Source organism: Pomacea canaliculata, linkage group LG14 (genome assembly GCF_003073045.1).
Source record: "Pomacea canaliculata isolate SZHN2017 linkage group LG14, ASM307304v1, whole genome shotgun sequence".
Lineage (NCBI taxonomy): Eukaryota > Metazoa > Mollusca > Gastropoda > Architaenioglossa > Ampullariidae > Pomacea > Pomacea canaliculata.
The window spans coordinates 2,705,305-2,722,290 of record NC_037603.1 but is presented as its reverse complement, the minus strand read 5'-3'; the positions used below and the strand labels follow the sequence as shown (position 1 = coordinate 2,722,290).

The following is a 16,986-nucleotide window of genomic DNA, read 5'->3' as shown; positions in this document are numbered from 1 at the left end:
TATCTGTCATTGAAAAGGGTTGTGAATAATAGGATGCATGTGATTAAATTTCATTATCTGAAGATAGAGGACAAACTTTTATTGATACACTAATGGTCACTGTAGAAACTCAGGGCCCACAAGATGCACCGATTAACAAATTCCTGGTGTGTAACAGTGTTTTGGGAGGGAAAAACGGGCAATACAGACACCAGTTGCAGTTTGTGATCATTTAGCTTGCTGTTCTATTTCTCCCACTTCCTTAAAACAACTAAATTCTGTATAAAATGAAACTGGGATATCATCCTTCTTCCCACTGACTGGACTTAATACAGCCTTGACTAAGATAGGACAGCAATAACCCACATAATTAGTTCTGGACAAATGTTGCATGCAAAGTAACTAAAGCATGGTACACATACACACCATGAATGCACAGAATGCATAGATCCATTAAAGTCATGCATCGATATGCATTGATTTGTCTCCTCTTGTGCTTATTTTCAGTTTTCCCATCATAGAAACATTGCGACCTACTATGGTGCCTTTATTAAGAAAGGACCACCTGGAAAAGATGACCAGTTGTGGGTAAGAACCATCCACAGTTGCCTGACATTCTCAGTTATGACTTTTGCCTTAAATGTTGAATGACCATGAACTTGTACACATTTACTTTAAGAAGTGTGCCTGTGTGCATGCATCTGTTTGTGTATGTGTATGTATTTACTAGTGAAAAGTGCTAAACTTTTGGTAACCCTCTATTTATTAACTCTTGAGATCAGAATTTCTGTAGTCATAATCACCTTTTGAAGCATTCATAAACTCGTAAATAGGTTCTGGGTACTTTTATTTTAGGAAGGGGAGGGGTGCAAACATACATTTGTCTGATTTCTCTTATAATTTACACATACGTACACATTTGTTGGTTAGATAATTAGATCTGCTTGCATAAAGCTGATATTGTTTGGGGGAAATCCCCATGATACAATGTTATGTTTGTGATTCTTTCTGTGTAGCTTGTCATGGAGTTCTGTGGAGCAGGCTCCATTACTGACCTAGTGAAAGGTTAGTTAGGCAAGCTGATCCCCAACTTCTTTTGTGGAAGAGACTTTTGTTATTTTGTACTCGTCATCTGTTAGCCACATTAGACAAGAACTTAAGGACATGCTTTAGGATTATGTCCATAAAAACTTGTGCACACAGTATTTAGAATTCTATGTCATTGGAAGTTTTTGGAGCTTGGGAAATCATTTAAGGATCATAAAACAGTTGTAAAGTAAATTTGTAAATGACATTGCTGGTATACCTGCATTTACAAATGTTCCATGATGATCTAAAATTACCAGTTATTTCAGACAACCACACAAGAGTGGCAGTGTAACCTCTGGCCCTATCCTGACTCCTAACTGAGATTTGCATTAACTAAAGCTAGTTGGACCTCCTCCTGTATCTAGCTCCCTCTGATAATTAAATCAGTAAATTTTGTTAATTTATACTTATGTGTTGTTTGACCCTATATAGCTTTGTTATGCTAGTTTATTTTACCTATGTTTTGTTTGACCCTATGTAGCTTTGTAATGCTAGTTGATTTATTTTACTCTTCTTTTCTTTTCTTCCTTACAACAGCAACAAAAGGCAATTCGCTGAAAGAAGAGTGGATTGCTTATGTCTGCAGGGAAATACTGAGGGTATGTTGTTTGCATAAAAGTGTGCCCTTGTATTTATAGCATATGCTTGTGTCTGAATCCCTTAAATGCAGAAGAAAATAAAAGACAATAATAAGACATGGTGCACATGATGAACTGCAGGCGTGTGTTTAATTAATCTTTCCTAATTAGTCGTTTGTTGTGGTTTTTTGGGGTTTTTGTTTTTTTTTACAAGTAAACAAGTGTTTTCCAACCATTGAGCTTATCTGTGGTGTGAAGAGTTTGCTCACAGTGTAAAGGCCAGCCTGAGTGAAACACAAAATCACTGGTTTTATTTCTTACAAAATGCAAAGTCCTGAAAGTGCGTGTTGTGAACCTCTTTCATTCACAAGATAGAATGCTTCAAAAATCAACATTTTTACCTGTGCACAGGAATAGGTGAAACTGTGATGTCATTATGATCCACGGGCTGTCATTTACATCATCATAAGTACAGTCATTGAGAGTGCTGGGACCATGTGTTAATATAAATATGAATACAGATATTTTGTTTAACCTTTTGGCTCCTGCCGACTGAATAATTGGTCAGTAAACTACATGAACCTTCCTCAGTTTTCTCATGGGAGGTGTTAGTAAAGACAGGAACACTTTTGTGAGAAATGAGTTGAGGTTTTCCACAAACAGTAAACCTTGAACTTTATCTAGGTTGTGTTTTTCACTTTCTGAAGTAACACCATGTTGAAGTCAAGAATTACTCTGAGTACTTGATTGCTGAGTACTTGTGAGATTGTTAGCACATATAGTTGGTCTTTCTATAAAAAAAAATATGTATATTTGAATAAAATAAGATTCCAAAATAAACTTCTGTTTATGAATTGTATGGGTTTTATATTCTTTGCATACATTTCCAGATTTTGTTTTTTAATTATGACCGAAAAATCATCAAGATTCCATGGCACAGGCATGCACATGTTCTTCATTAGCATCTGACAGTCAAAGGATTAATAGAGCTAGGGACACAGAAAATATAGCATATATAATCATATTAAATTAAACACGTCCATGCTTAAGTCTTTTGCACAAGGAGAACTGAACCAGCATAGAGAGCCACTCAAGTGTGACATGTATAAAGTGTATGAACCAGCATAACCACTTTGTAAAAAATTTTTCGCCAGAATGTGCAAGGTAAACAGAGCTTTCATATCATCCTGTATATCTTATATTGCATAAAATATATTTTTAGATTCGTAATTTTGCACGAAACGAACATCAGAGAGTCACCTGCTTGTTTGTGGATATTACAGGGCCTGGCCCATCTGCATAACAGTCGTGTCATACACAGGGACATCAAAGGACAGAATGTTCTATTGACTGATAATGCTGAAGTCAAGCTGGGTACTTTATGATTTTCTTTAAATTACTTGCTTAGAGCCCTCTCAAGTGATTGATACACTAGTTTCAGTAACTATTGTAATGGTTGTTGGTTGGAGTGGTAGCAGGGGTGGTCATGAAAACGCGAATAATTCCTTTTTAATAAGGGTTCAATTAGCTGACAAGGATGGTGAAAGAAAACCTGTGCTGCCCTGTTCTTTGTCTGAACTGAGACAAGATTCACATACAGTAAAGCTCTGGACATTATTTTGTATTTAGATTTAATGCCAGTGGTAGAAAGTTTTAGCATCCACATCTATTAGCCCTCACCCCTTAATGACCACCACAGGTCAGGGTGACTGAACTGAAGAGAATGTATTTACTGCCCTTTCTTGTAGTGGACTTTGGTGTCAGCGCACAGCTTGACCGGACAATTGGTCGACGCAATACATTTATTGGCACACCCTATTGGTGAGTGAAAGCCCCTGTAATAATTTGGTAGTTTGTTTAGTACAGTTTTTTCTGCCTCCCACTATTACTTCTTGAAAAAACTTGAAAATGTCACCAGAACAGTGCACAGATAGACTGTTATCTTGATTCTTGTGATAAAGTCTGTTAGAATTAGGAGAAGGGGATGAAGACTGGTTGGCAACCTCCCCTCACACCCTCTTTGACTTGGGTGCTTAATTAAGCTATCATGTCTGTGCTAAGATTTGGCAGACTTCATAGTACAGTAATTAAGATAGCTTTTTAATCTGGTATGTTTTCAGTCATGGCCAATGGGCCTAGCCAGCTATCAGCATGATGTAAATTTTTGCTTGTTATTTAATTTACTCATATTCTGAAAATGTCTTTCTAATCAGTCTTTGGTTGGTCATCTTTCAGGATGGCCCCGGAGGTTATAGCCTGTGATGAAAACCCAGAAGCCACATACGACAACAGGGTAAGTGTTATGCTGGAGTTGCAAGCCAAGATCCGTTTTATGGAATTTATCAAGATCATTTCACGTATGAGTACTGCAGCATGCATTTGTTCAAGAGCACACACAGAAATACTTAGGAGCCACCCTCTCCAAGGATGGCAGCTCCATGACAGTTGTCCACAACAGCAGCAAGGGCTAGGCTGGATAGGATCTGGCACAACCATAGCATCAAGTTTACTACAAAGTAGAACCTGTTCAAGTTTCTTGTAGATCCTGCTTTATGGAAATGAAACTTGGATCCTGCTTGCCAATGTGAAGAGGAGAATTGAGGTGTTCAAGAACAAGTGCCTTAGGAGGCTAGAGAACACAAAACCAGTGACTTCATACAAAGCATAGTTGCCACACTCGTAGGACACCAGGAACCCCTACTTGCAACAGTCAAGTAGCATGGGCTCGTCTGGTTTGGCCTTGTGACCTGGCATGACACTTTTTCAAAGACTGTCCTTCAAGATGCCTTAGAGGGCGGGCACGTTGGCCAGAGGAAGAACTATCACAAATGTGAAGGGGTGTGCTGGTTGTCCTATGCAGGACCTGTTTAGTGTCTCCCAAGAATGGCATATGTGGTGGACCTTGTCGACTGCCACATCTGTGTGCTTCTCCTCCTGCCCCCCACCCCAGCCCCCACCGCAACAGCTGGTACAAGTCAAGGAATGAATAAGACACTGATACAAGCACATGCAAATATTTTAGTTGTCCCTGAAAGGAATTTTCATTTGTTTACTCCTAGTTGAAGGAGGACATTATTGGAAAATGAGGGGGCACAATTTTTGTGCTAGAGTTTGTAAGAAAAGAATAAAATGGGTATTATGAAAGAAAAAGATACAAAGCTTATGTAATTATTTTATACACCTGAGTAGAGACTGTACAGAAAAGCAAGGCTTCTTAGTGTATTAGCTCTAAAGTAGATGCTACATGTACTTAATTTTGCAGAGTGATCTGTGGTCTTTGGGTATTACTGCAATAGAAATGGCTGAAGGGAAACCACGTAAGTATTATAGCTGTGGAAAGACTATCTTTGTGCCTGACTTTTTTATATTAATGAATTTGAGGTGTGTATATTCAGCTGTGGCATAAATGTATTTGATTGGGTAATGTTACAGCACTTGTTAATGAAGGAAATGAAGTTAATGCAAAACTATTTATTTGCAGTATTTAATAAGTGCGTTTAGAGGAAAATGAACATTTATCAATGCCATATGAATATCATTTTCAGCTCTCTGTGATATGCATCCTATGCGAGCACTCTTTCTTATACCCAGAAATCCCCCACCTAGGCTCAAGAATCCTGTAAAATGGTATGTAGTCTTCTTGTTTCTTTAAAGAATAATTAAAACAAATTTTTATGGTTTTACGGCTAGCTGATCTTTTTGCAACCAAGGCCATGGACTGTTGCTATAGAAAAATGACATTATGCACTTGCACAGAGCCACCGACTGCCCATACTGATAGATTGGCATAACCACTCATAAGCTAGTACTAATCAAGGGAGGAATAAATGAATTGGAAAGGGCACACTGCATGTAGCTCTTTTAGTTCTAGGGTCTTTTGTCTGTTACCTCATTATTATAAAAGGTGTCAGTGTTGTTTTCGAACAACCATCTTATACATTTTGGCAAGAGACTTAGATTTTTAATATTAAGGACAATGTGTTTCAGGTCCAGCAAACTTCACAACTTTGTGGAGTCATGTCTTATCAAGGATTACACAGCCCGCCCAAACACAGAACAGCTGCTGAAGCATCCCTTTATTCGTGACCAACCTACAGAGCGCCAGACCCGCATACAGCTCAAAGATCACATTGATCGACACAAGAAGAATAGAAAAGGTCTGTCTGTTGATTATTCTTTTGTTTGCTGCCTTTGGAGATGTTTAGAGCAATTTTCATCTAAAGTTTGTATGTAATCATATCTCCATGAAACATTTGCCACCTTTAAAAGATAAATGACAGAAATAATTTGCCGTATTACATAGGACAGATCATAACCTGACAAAATGAGTCAACTCTGCTTTGCTTTCACCCCCTTACACCCACACACACACCAGCTATCTGAAATTGACTGCTTGCAAACTGAGAACTGCAGTCCTTATTTAAAACATTATTTAGAAACAGATGCCTTGTCTTTCACGAACATGGGAGAATATGTGAATCTGGGAAGTCAGACGAAACAGCACTTGGTCACAGACATATTCGCTTGGCATGCGTGATAAGACCTTTTCACTGTCCATCTTGCTGGTGTTGTGATGGCATACTTTATGTACATTTTACTTCTTTTATACATAGGACTGTTGATGTGTTGTCTGTTTTTGTGTGCTGATATATTTTGGTGTATTTATATGCACGTTATCTATTTTTTGTATGAACTTGCAACTGTGAAGAACCATTCACTTTTATCTATATATATACACATGTATATATAGAACAGCAGTTTATGAAAAATTATAATACCAGTTTATATAGTAACCAGAATGTTCCATCTGCAGGAGAAGATCACGAGACTGAATATGAATATGAAGGAAGTGATAATGAAGATGAAGATGAAAACACCATGCCAGGAGAACCAAGGTGGAGAATAACGTATTTGACAGTCATTGTTTAAGAATATCGCTTTCCTTTTGCATTTTCACACAGGTACAGTAGAAAGGCACGCATTGTTGTGGCCCTATGCCCACTGCCCCCAAAGAACAAAGTAAAACTAAACAGTAGAAAGGCAATCTTGGCATGCATAATATTTCTGTGCACCGTACTTTTGTCTACCTTTTAATGATGAATCAGCCATGGTATAAAACATTATGTTCAAATTTCCTATAAAGCAATAGATGAGTATGGAAAAAAAAAAGTGCAAACAGACAAATTTGCTCATCTGTGATCATCTAAAACTACAAAAGTTTTGGTTTTGAGCTGTGAAAATGTATTAATATTCATGGTAATAATTGTCTATTTTGTCTTTTTTTTTTAAAAAAAAAAAGCCTCACATTTAAAGATATTTAGAGGTTGTGTATGTTTATTTTTCAACAATTTTGCATACAGCTCCATTCTACAAATTCCGGGTGAAAGCACTCTGAAACGCAACTTCCAGCAGATCCAGGAACGGGAGGCCAAGCGTCAGGAGTCTTCACGGCACCAGCAGTCAAGGCAGCATGGGCAGCCACGTCCTCTGTCAGCTCACCATCAGCAGCAGCCCCACCACTCGCCACCACTGGTGCCACAGCAGTCAGCCCTTGGAGCTTTATACCAGCCTCAGCCAGCGTCTGCTGTGTCCCATCATGTACAGCAGTACCAGCAGAACCAGCCGAGGCCAGGTTCCAGTGTTTTCCAGATGAAGCCCTTGCCAGCAGTTCCATCATCATCTCATGAGCAAGGTGCTAAACAGTTTCCAATGCAGCGTCTCATTGGTGAGGACAGTCTTTGTGGTTGGCATGATGGCATGCCTGCATTTTCACCTGCCTAGGCATGAAGGTAGACCTCTTGTCTTTTGCCTTTCTGCATCTCACAACGTCTGGATGCTTCTTAACAACGAGGCCAGGATACCTGTCTCAGCATCTTTGCGTGCAAGTTTACTCATTCCACTTTTGTGTTTTTCTCCAATGCTGGTAACTGACTAGCAGCTACTGTGCGTTTTATGCATACCAGCATGTCCAGACTTGGGTCCTTGCTTGCACTATTCTCTTTATAATTCAAAAAACAGCAAAATTAGTTTGCAATCTTTTTTTAAAATAAAAATAGTAAAAAGTACACATCAGGACCTCAGAAGTGTTATGAAGATGGAAACATGAGAGCATGGGTGATGGTAGTCTTCTTAATTGTACACTTTGCCATTGAGTGTCTGAAGAAACAGGAGGAGGTTTTGTGCACTGCTTTACTTATTTGCAAGGCTGATTTGCTAGGATGCTTGCAGTCCGATGCATTCTGCTCACTGGGTGTGATATTCACAAAATTGACATCTGATGTTTGTAAACATGACTTGAGGTGATATTTAATGAAGTAGTGTGAAGCTTTGCATGATATTAGCACAAAAAAGGCACGTACTTATATGATTACAATCTCATAATTACTAGCAACGTTTTGTATGATAGTCTCACAGTTCCCTTTGCACTGTACCATTTGTATGAAAGGATTAACCAAAAATAGGTAGGTGATGTCTTATGCCTTGAAAAAAGAAAATTACTCGGACTTTATTCTTGAAATCAGCATGCAGACAGATTGCTAAACATGGAATTTAAAGGAAGTATTAATGGTGGTTTTGTGAGATCTTATATGATCATACATCTAAAACTTTTGATGTTCTGTTTGTTAATACTGGTAAAGCCAAAAAATCTGTGAATATTAGAATGATAACTTATTAACCAAAAACAGAAGCCTTACATGGTAAAATTTTCTAGACTTGATTGTATATAGTGGGTCTACTTTATCACATGCTTAGATACCTACGATTCAAAATCTGGGTTCTACCTCTGTAGGAGACTGATTTTGTCTAAGTTCCACCATAAATTTTGTGTCCAAAAATCTAGTTCATTTGGCAGGTCAGCATAGACAAATGGAAACAAGCTTAATTTACTGCCTTCTAGGACAAAAATGTTTTCACATCTCTATAAACAGAATTTGTTTTCATTTTCCTGAAGTACATTTCAATCATTTTATATGAACCGAGTAATGTTTATGAATTATTTTTAATCGTGAATAATTGTCCATTTCCAGTTATGCCTGATCCTCAGAATCCATCTTCAAATGCAGGCCGTGCAATGCAACCCAGCACGAAATCAAACATCTTTGGTGGGCCTGTTAGTAAACCAGAGGTAGGTTTATTATAATTTTCTTTCTCTGTTTTCTTTTTTTCCCTGTTATCTCCTGAAGGCTATAATGAGATCTGAATTTATCTAAAGTAATCTAAATTTCATGTCAATTTGATTTAACTGCGATTAGACACAACATCGTATCAGAAGTTCCAAACTGGTAAAGTTCCTGTGATGATCCTTTAAATCTTTTTGTCTTGTGTGTATGTATTTATCTGTATTTTCACTGTGATGTTTGAGTGGAATATGTAATATCATGTATGTGATCATTGTTTTTGACCAGCAGAGTTTTTTAAAATAATTTAGATCAATCTTAAAGGATTCCCATGGTTTTTAAGCCATTAACAACAGCTGTAGTTTTATTTTAACACAGAGGTAACCAGCAATTTATTTTTACTAATGATACCAGTAGTAGTAGTTGATTTAAACATTCCTGTGCCCACATCTGAAGTCTTCCTTCTCAGCATAATGAGTATCGTAATTGTGATCAGGACCTGGAGAGACTGGCTGCCCAGCTGAGTAAAATTGGTGCAGAAGAGCGTGAAGCCAAAGCAATCATTGTTGAAGATGATGATGAAGAAGAAGATGAGGAAGAGGAAGAAGAGGAGGCTAACAAGGATGGGACCTTGCCAGCATCGGAACCGGCAAGACCCTTGTGAGTAAATCTTATGACATTCTTTATGATTTATTTCCTCACTTAGGAAGTAAGCTAGCTTAGACGTGAATGCCACTTGGCATGTATATTTAAAGACTTTTAAACCTGTGTGTTTTGTACCAGATAGAAAGCTAGTAGTTCTGTGTCATCATTTTCATGAACAGACATAGAATTCAACATTTAGGAAGTCTTCCAAGCTGTGGTTGATTTTTAAAAAAAATGGTACTTGATGAATTCTGTAAGATAACATTTTTTGCATATACCAATCAGGACTGAACCATAAGAAATCCGTTTACACAAACAACCCTGTGCTGAGTGGGGTATGCAAATCCTGGTTGGTGACACCTCTGAGTAACATTTCTTGTGGGCATACTTAATATATTCTGGTGAATATGGAATGTGGTGATCATCAGGGTTTTCAGATATTTCAGAGCTATTTTACACGAAGCTTGTCTATCCACTACCTGTTGCCCACATTAAAAATCCACAAACTTGATGGTATGTGTTTGAGTCTAAATTCTGCCATTGAAAACTTCTGGCTGAACACATGCGCCCAGGCAGACTTATTCTTTCCCATAACGCCCTGTTTAAAACATTGCATCCTTTTATGGTGAAGGAATTTAAAATCTGGCATCAAAGAATGTGATCAACAGTTTTATAACGGCTTAGATAATAGGTTTCTGACAGCATATCTTGAAACATAGTTGTGCCATCTGTACCTAAGCAGGTGCAGTCCTTGACACACGTTTCAAAATACATGTACTTAGAGAAAGAACGTGGAATTTGTTTGCATTCCTACTCAAATTGAATTTTAATGTGGCTTTTTTGCATACTTTCAGCCCACCACAAGGTTTCAGTGAAGACACCATTGAGACACAGTCATCTATGATAATTCATGAAGGTAAGCCTGTATTATTATTATAATACTCAAGATAATTTGTTGCTGACAACCATATTAGTTTTTACCGCTAGATCTGATCAGGTAAGCCTGTATTGTGATGCTGGATGTGAGTTGCTAGGTTAAATATGTGTTTAAATTCCTAAATTTAAAAAAAGTTTATTTTTTTTTCACAGAAGTTACTCAGCCGCCATTGCCTGCCACCTACGACTTGAGCAAACTTAACGAGGATGATGGAGACGGCACGCTCATCGCCAGACGGGTAAGTGTTTTGTTTCACAACTTGCTGCCCCTCTGCTGAAGGAGTCTGTGTATGTGTGCACATGCTAAGTTGGACAAAATTGTTTATAAACTTGATGGAAATGTGAATGGAACTGAATCACAGGGACTCAGCAAAGTCAAGGGCAAAATAAAGCCCATGTGTATTCACCAGCCATCTTGTGTCCAGAAAATGATCACCCAGACTTGAAAGTAACAGAACAAGTCTTTCCTAGACGCTGTTTGTTGTTGCCAGTGTGCTGGTTACCTCTGTGGGACGTGTCGGGGAGGGGAGATTAAAATCTGCTCACCAGGGGGATGTATACAAGGCTTTGTTCTGGTTTTGTGCTGCTCTGGTCTGTGATAGAGTTGTCTCCCTTATGCCAACGTTTACATTTACTGCTATCTTGGGCGTGTGGCTTGTCAAAACACTGGAAATGCAGAAGAATCAGCTGGGGGAGTGCTGACACAAGGATGCTTACATGCAGTTCCCCTCTCAGCTCTAACCATAATGCTGAGCAGTAGAAAGAAATATAGATCAGTCAATTTTCTGTACAGTTGGCAAGCCACTTTAATCCCACAATATTGCAGCTGTCAATGTTGAATTCTATATGTGCTTGGGTTTATTGTTGGCTTGAACCAGGATAGAATTTTTTTTATTAGAATTGGGGTGGGTGGGTAGAATAGTAGGGTAGAAGCAAGATGTGTAAGAGAACAAAGACACACATGTAAGCCATGAGGAAGATACATCCTTGATTTTTAACTGGAAAACTTCCTGATAGAAATGTGAGGTACTTTCATTTCTACCACATCACATGTTTTGTATTAAGCATCTGGATTTCCAGTGTGTGAAACAAGTGTTTTAAAGCTCGAGGGAATTTAAATTGCATTTTTGTTGACTTCATTCAGTCAAAACTGTTTAACAGCAAGGATAAGGCAGTGGGTTAAACATGCCATTCATTTGCTTTGGCTTTGTGGCCTTGTGGTATCAAAGAGATATTGCAGAAATAAAGCATGTGGAAGGACCTGATGCTATATCCTACAAAACCGGGGTCATACCGAAGTGTAAGACTAAGCTGCAATGAAGTATACAGGTTATTGAGTTGTCTGGACTTTCTCACTTGTGTCTGTTTATGTGATCAGGGAGAGTAAGTGGAAGCGCGACCCTGTTTGCTATTCTTGGCGGAAGTTTGTAGAGCAGGCTTCCAAACTCCCGCACGAGCTACAGCTAATTATAGGAAAATGACGGCGGTGTGGGTAAGGGGAAGTAAGACATGGAGAATGCTGGAGGGGAGGCAAGAGAGCAGCAGCTTGCTTATGATCAACTTATGATGACTTTACAATGGGCATGAACTTATGATACTGTGTAATAAGGGTGGTAGCAAGAAAATGTAGTTAATATTATTAATGAAAAATTCTAAAGAGCTACACCTCCCCAAGGAAAATCTAGGCATATATATAATTTTAATGTAATCGCACATTATGAGAGCTCATGGTATGGTTCATGAAGATATTGATGTGAAAGAGGGTGGGCTGTACCTTGTGGTAAGAGCTAATATGAACACTGGTCAGGTTGGGGGGACTGACAGAAATTATGGACATTAAGGTTGCACGACAGAGCTTTACTAGGACCACTTAGAATATTGCTAGAAATAGTGGAAGTTGATTGAAAGCTAATTTTTCATGAGTATGAACGCACTGAAGTTTCTAAGGAGGTTAAGCTAGTATTTGCCAGATAACATTCTTCCTAAGGGGATATTTATGGAAGTCTGGATTTAGATGAAGAAGGGACTCCAGGTTTTATTCAGGAAGAGCGCGCGTGCATGAGATTAGTAGCAAGATGACAGTCATGCCAGCACGTCGCCAGGCGACAAGATGAACATAGTGACGTCCGGCATCGCACGTGATGAAGCAGTGACCTTTCTGTGCGGCCAACAATTTTAAGCAGATGCTTAATAAGGAAGGACATTTTGCAGGCCGGTCTACCTCCTCCCCCCCTCTCCGAGGGAACATGCTGATGCCTTGGTTATGTTAATGCACTCTGGTACTCTCGTCCTAAAACTCTCGTCTCGTGGAAGAAGGCCACGGTGTTCTTCCGATCGGTAAGTTTGGCCTGTAGCAGGGTGAGTGTTGTTTTACAGTAGTCGTTCACAAGATTCCTCACTTAGCTGGTGAATCGGGGCAGAACGCTCATACCTGCTGAGCAGAAAGCTTGCGGTTCGCATCTTGCAAAACACAAAATGCGACGGAAGATTTAAACATAAAAATTGCTTGCGGTCGCCACCATTACTGCTAACCTTATCTGCGTTGTCGGTGAGGTGGTGTAGGCGGTGATGCTAAAAACGTGGAGTGGATGAGCGGACCCCGACCTCCACATAAATCAGTCCGTGGAAGCAGGAAGGAAACTGCCTAACAGCCGTTGAATCTAGTCCTCATCAGGGAGAAAGCCATCATCATCATTGTCATCGTCATTACGTCGTCTTCATTAAGCCAGTCGCAGCAGGCCCGGCGCCTGTAATATCGTTGATGCTTCATCCGGTCACAGGAAGGTGGGGGTGGTGGGGCTGCTGATAGTTACCAGCCTGCCGCCTTGAAGGGGATCCATCATTCTGGTTGTAGGGAGAGGAGAATTTCACGGCTAGATGCCTCGCACACGCACTGCTAGAGAGGTGTGTGCTCCATCAGTCATTGCAACCCCTCTTCCCCTCTCTTTTCGTCCTTACGAACACCCTCATCTGTTGGCGACTGCGCTCGTGCACACAGCGCGTTCTCTCGCTGGCCCTTCTGCGGTTGAGTAGTGTCTATTAGGGGCTTTCAGAAAAGACCTTTCTTTACTAATAAAACTGTTCGTATCATCTGAAAGGTATTCATTTAGCACTTGACATAATACCCACCGTCAAACTCAATGGATTTCTTTATCCACCTTTCATCAAATTCGGCAGCAGTTTACAAGTTCAGAGGATTGGTCAAATTTTCTCATGATTTAGAAATTTTTCCATGCAGAGGTTGTTTAACGAATAACTAAAAGTCACGTGGGGCTCAATCAGGTCAATTTAGATCCGGCCGGACAAGAAGGATGTCAGCCTTCTTAATGAGCATCATGGTTTTTTGAAAAATAATTCCACTGGTCTCATAGTGCCGATGTTTTGGGGCTTCATTGGCAGTTCCAAAATGGAATCGGAAATCATCCATACTCATTTTTAAATGTGGCATTGTTTTGTCATTTTAATTACAGTGGTTGAATAAGAGGCTTGACTGCCCTAGCGTGTCTGATTAAAAAAAATACAAACCCTTCTCCCTCCTCCCACAAACTGGCAGTTAAAAATATATACAGTTCGATTTTTTCATTTGTAAATCTCAGAAATTCACTTTTGGTCAAACCGCTCTTCTTGTCTCCTAAAAATAAACATTGCTTTCTGCGGGGATTGGAAATGTGTTTATAAACTTTAGAAAGATTGCGCACAGACTGAAATGTGACATTCGCCAGACAAGCCTGGTCAAGACTGAAGGACGCCGAAAGGCGACATGCATGCTGGTCATACAACGAATAAGCGTGTGCGAGAGGACGCAACAGAGCACGTGCAGTGGCAGACAGGCATTCTGAGTGATGGACCCGGTTGCATTGCTCGGGCGCAAGGCCTTAGTCGGGACGTAGCAGGGGTATAGTACCCGACTAAATTTACGACCGTTGCATTGCTCCCGACTAGGCGAATTTTAGTCCGCAGCTCGGGTGTAACTTTAGTCCAACCAGGGGGTTGGCGTAGCAGCCGACTAGCAAGTGACTAACTGACGAGCGTCCACAGCAACTCGGTTTTCGCTTATAAATTTTACAGAAGAAACGTAGGACGACGATGTGAAACTTGTTTTTGGTAGATGAAAGTTATATACTTTTACAAAATGGACTTTAAACTTGTTAATCGTTGTCGTGAACTTTAACAAAATACGGCGAAAGCGAGCCTTCGGAGTCACGTTTTCGATTCTATTCTTCGGGATGTTTTCAAACAATTTCAGGAGATACGATCAACACGCATAGGTCGACAGTTTCTCGAACAATTCACCGTGTTTCTAAGGCTCTTTACAAATCGTCTAAATAAATAAAATACCTAGCCAGAGGGATGAAAAAAAGCAGAAATCATAATTTTACACAATCGCTGGATTTCCAAGCGTGTTTGGGTGCGTAAACGACACACATGTAAAAATACAGGGACCGTGTGAGCACGAACGTGAATTTGTAAATAAAAAAGGTTATCATTCAATAGATGTACAGCTAGTTTGTGATAGTGGCATAAATATAATTAACTGTGTTGTTAAGTATTCTGGAAATAGTCATGACACCAGGATTTTGACCGAGTCAAAGCTGTACCGAGCTTATGAAGCACATCCTTGATTAGTCACGGGATAAACTCAAGAAACAATTGAAGATGCAACGGTGTGCTGAAAACACGCCTTCCTTGCCTTTTAAAGAAACATCAAGGTATGTCATACTAAATTATATTGGAGTCATAAGTTTTGGAAACAATATTTTTACATTATATTTGAATATTATGTCCACATGAAGGAAGAGAAAATTATAATAACTGCCTTATGTTTTTTTTTTCAAGTTAGTGTCTTACATGTTAATAAATTAATATATTATATTTTGCACAAATAACAAAGAGCGGAAAGTAATGGACATGTTTGAATGTGTTCACATGTGTCTCTTCATTAAAACTTTTGCATGTATAACACATGCACACCTTTCAAGCCTTGTTTCCCCTAAAGAAATAAATTAATATATACTTATGCACTTACATCTAAGCTTTTTCTCACGTATACTGTTCAGTTTTGTTATTAATTTGGTTACTATCATTTTCTAGGTTTAGCAGTTGTGTGCCCATGTCATTTGTATAAAGATGCAGAATATATGATTCCTTTTTGCCTATTTGCAGGTACAGTCCAAAGAGAGCTATAGTTATCATATGGCATGCATAGTATTGCACAAGTATAGTATGCATTCTGTATGATGAGCATGATGATAATCATGATGTTGAACTTTATGGAGGTCAACAAGCCTTAAGTGCAAGAACAAAGCAAGAATCCCTTATTCACAGATCCTTCTCCTAGAGCTTTAATATTGGATGGTAAAGTACAATTTATTTTTATGCAGAATTTCAAAGTTAAAATTAAGACATGTCTTTTTCATCAGATTAAGCAAAACTTGTGATCAGCATAAGTCCTCCTAGAGGTTTAAGATGAAGGCTGGATGAATAACAGCCTCAAACATGCACAGTGTTTGTCATATATGTAGACCAGCCAGCCTTGTCAGTAATTTTAGAAGCTTTTGTATAAAGATGTCCCATAAAGAGTTTCAAATATGCAACACAAGACTAATTTTAAATAATGATTACCCTCTATTTGGTTAATGGTATAGGAAGGCGTGATTACTGTGGGAAGGGATGTGTGGAGGGCAAATGTCCCATCACCATGAAAGGTAGAAACAAAAGTGCTGATGATTTTGGATGGTGAACATCCCCAAACAGTGGGAGCTTTAAACTAAGCACAACACCTAGTTATTTTACCCAGGTACAGCTTCAAATGTTCCTAACTGGAACTTATGATTTTCTTGTATGGTCACCACCCTCACTCATTATTACTAATACAGTGTATGTTTCCCTGATTCTGGAATGTTGCAGCACAGAGGGACTCTCATTTCCATAAGTGTTGCAGCAGGGACCAGATGATGGAAGTCGTATGATTCTTTGTGACACTCTCCCTATCAGGGCTTACAATGAAGAGGGTACCAACTGGGAAAAAGATGTGCTTGTAAAAAGTGGTTTAAATTTGTATGAAGCCAGATAATTCAAGCAATTTTCTCTTTTTATAATATTTTTTACAGTAAAAGAGCTTCTTTCAATGAAAATAGTTTTGTCTTAGTTTTAAATATCTGTGTGGCTCAATAAGCACACATTGTAGGTTTTCGAGCCTACATGTAAATACTGTAGTACTTAGCGTTTACAGGTGTATATTACAGATTTTAGTGTGCACATGTTTTTTTTCCCTCTGTTGGACCACCCCTTTCCATGGTCAAGTGGCATGCTTGTCTCAATGACCCCCAGAAATATGCCGACAGGAGCACTAGCTCCTGGCATGGTCACCCATTTTGGAGAGATCAAAAGTGGTTCACTGGTCCTCTAGGTTAAAGGGGATGGGCAATGGACTAACAATTCATTCATATAAAAGCATATGGTTACTGAAACTGGCGACATCCCAACAAACTGTGGGACAAGTCTGAGATGGCAATTACAAGATTGCGTACTGAAAAATATTTCATTTATAATACACAATATGCAAAAAACAGATATACATGAACTACAATTATGTTTGTACCTGGATTCACCTTTTCAACTGAACAATTTTCATTATCACC

At 39.1% G+C, this 16,986-nt stretch overlaps 1 protein-coding gene across 3 annotated transcripts in view; it reads left to right on the top strand.

Annotated features, from left to right (window-relative positions):
• Positions 1-16,986, top strand: part of LOC112555201 (serine/threonine-protein kinase mig-15-like) — a 104,414-nt gene that overhangs the window by 9,562 nt on the left and 77,866 nt on the right. For 2 of the 3 annotated variants that reach the window (XM_025223487.1, XM_025223485.1), the window contains exons 5-19: positions 487-567; positions 996-1,044; positions 1,606-1,667; positions 2,930-3,020; positions 3,395-3,467; positions 3,882-3,939; positions 4,909-4,963; positions 5,192-5,273; positions 5,634-5,803; positions 6,460-6,541; positions 7,007-7,371; positions 8,675-8,772; positions 9,261-9,424; positions 10,264-10,325; positions 10,499-10,584. In XM_025223487.1, coding sequence (XP_025079272.1) covers positions 487-567; positions 996-1,044; positions 1,606-1,667; positions 2,930-3,020; positions 3,395-3,467; positions 3,882-3,939; positions 4,909-4,963; positions 5,192-5,273; positions 5,634-5,803; positions 6,460-6,541; positions 7,007-7,371; positions 8,675-8,772; positions 9,261-9,424; positions 10,264-10,325; positions 10,499-10,584 — 1,578 coding nt within the window. The remainder of the gene's footprint in view (positions 1-486; positions 568-995; positions 1,045-1,605; positions 1,668-2,929; positions 3,021-3,394; positions 3,468-3,881; positions 3,940-4,908; positions 4,964-5,191; positions 5,274-5,633; positions 5,804-6,459; positions 6,542-7,006; positions 7,372-8,674; positions 8,773-9,260; positions 9,425-10,263; positions 10,326-10,498; positions 10,585-16,986) is intronic. The other variant, XM_025223486.1, reaches the window with a different exon arrangement.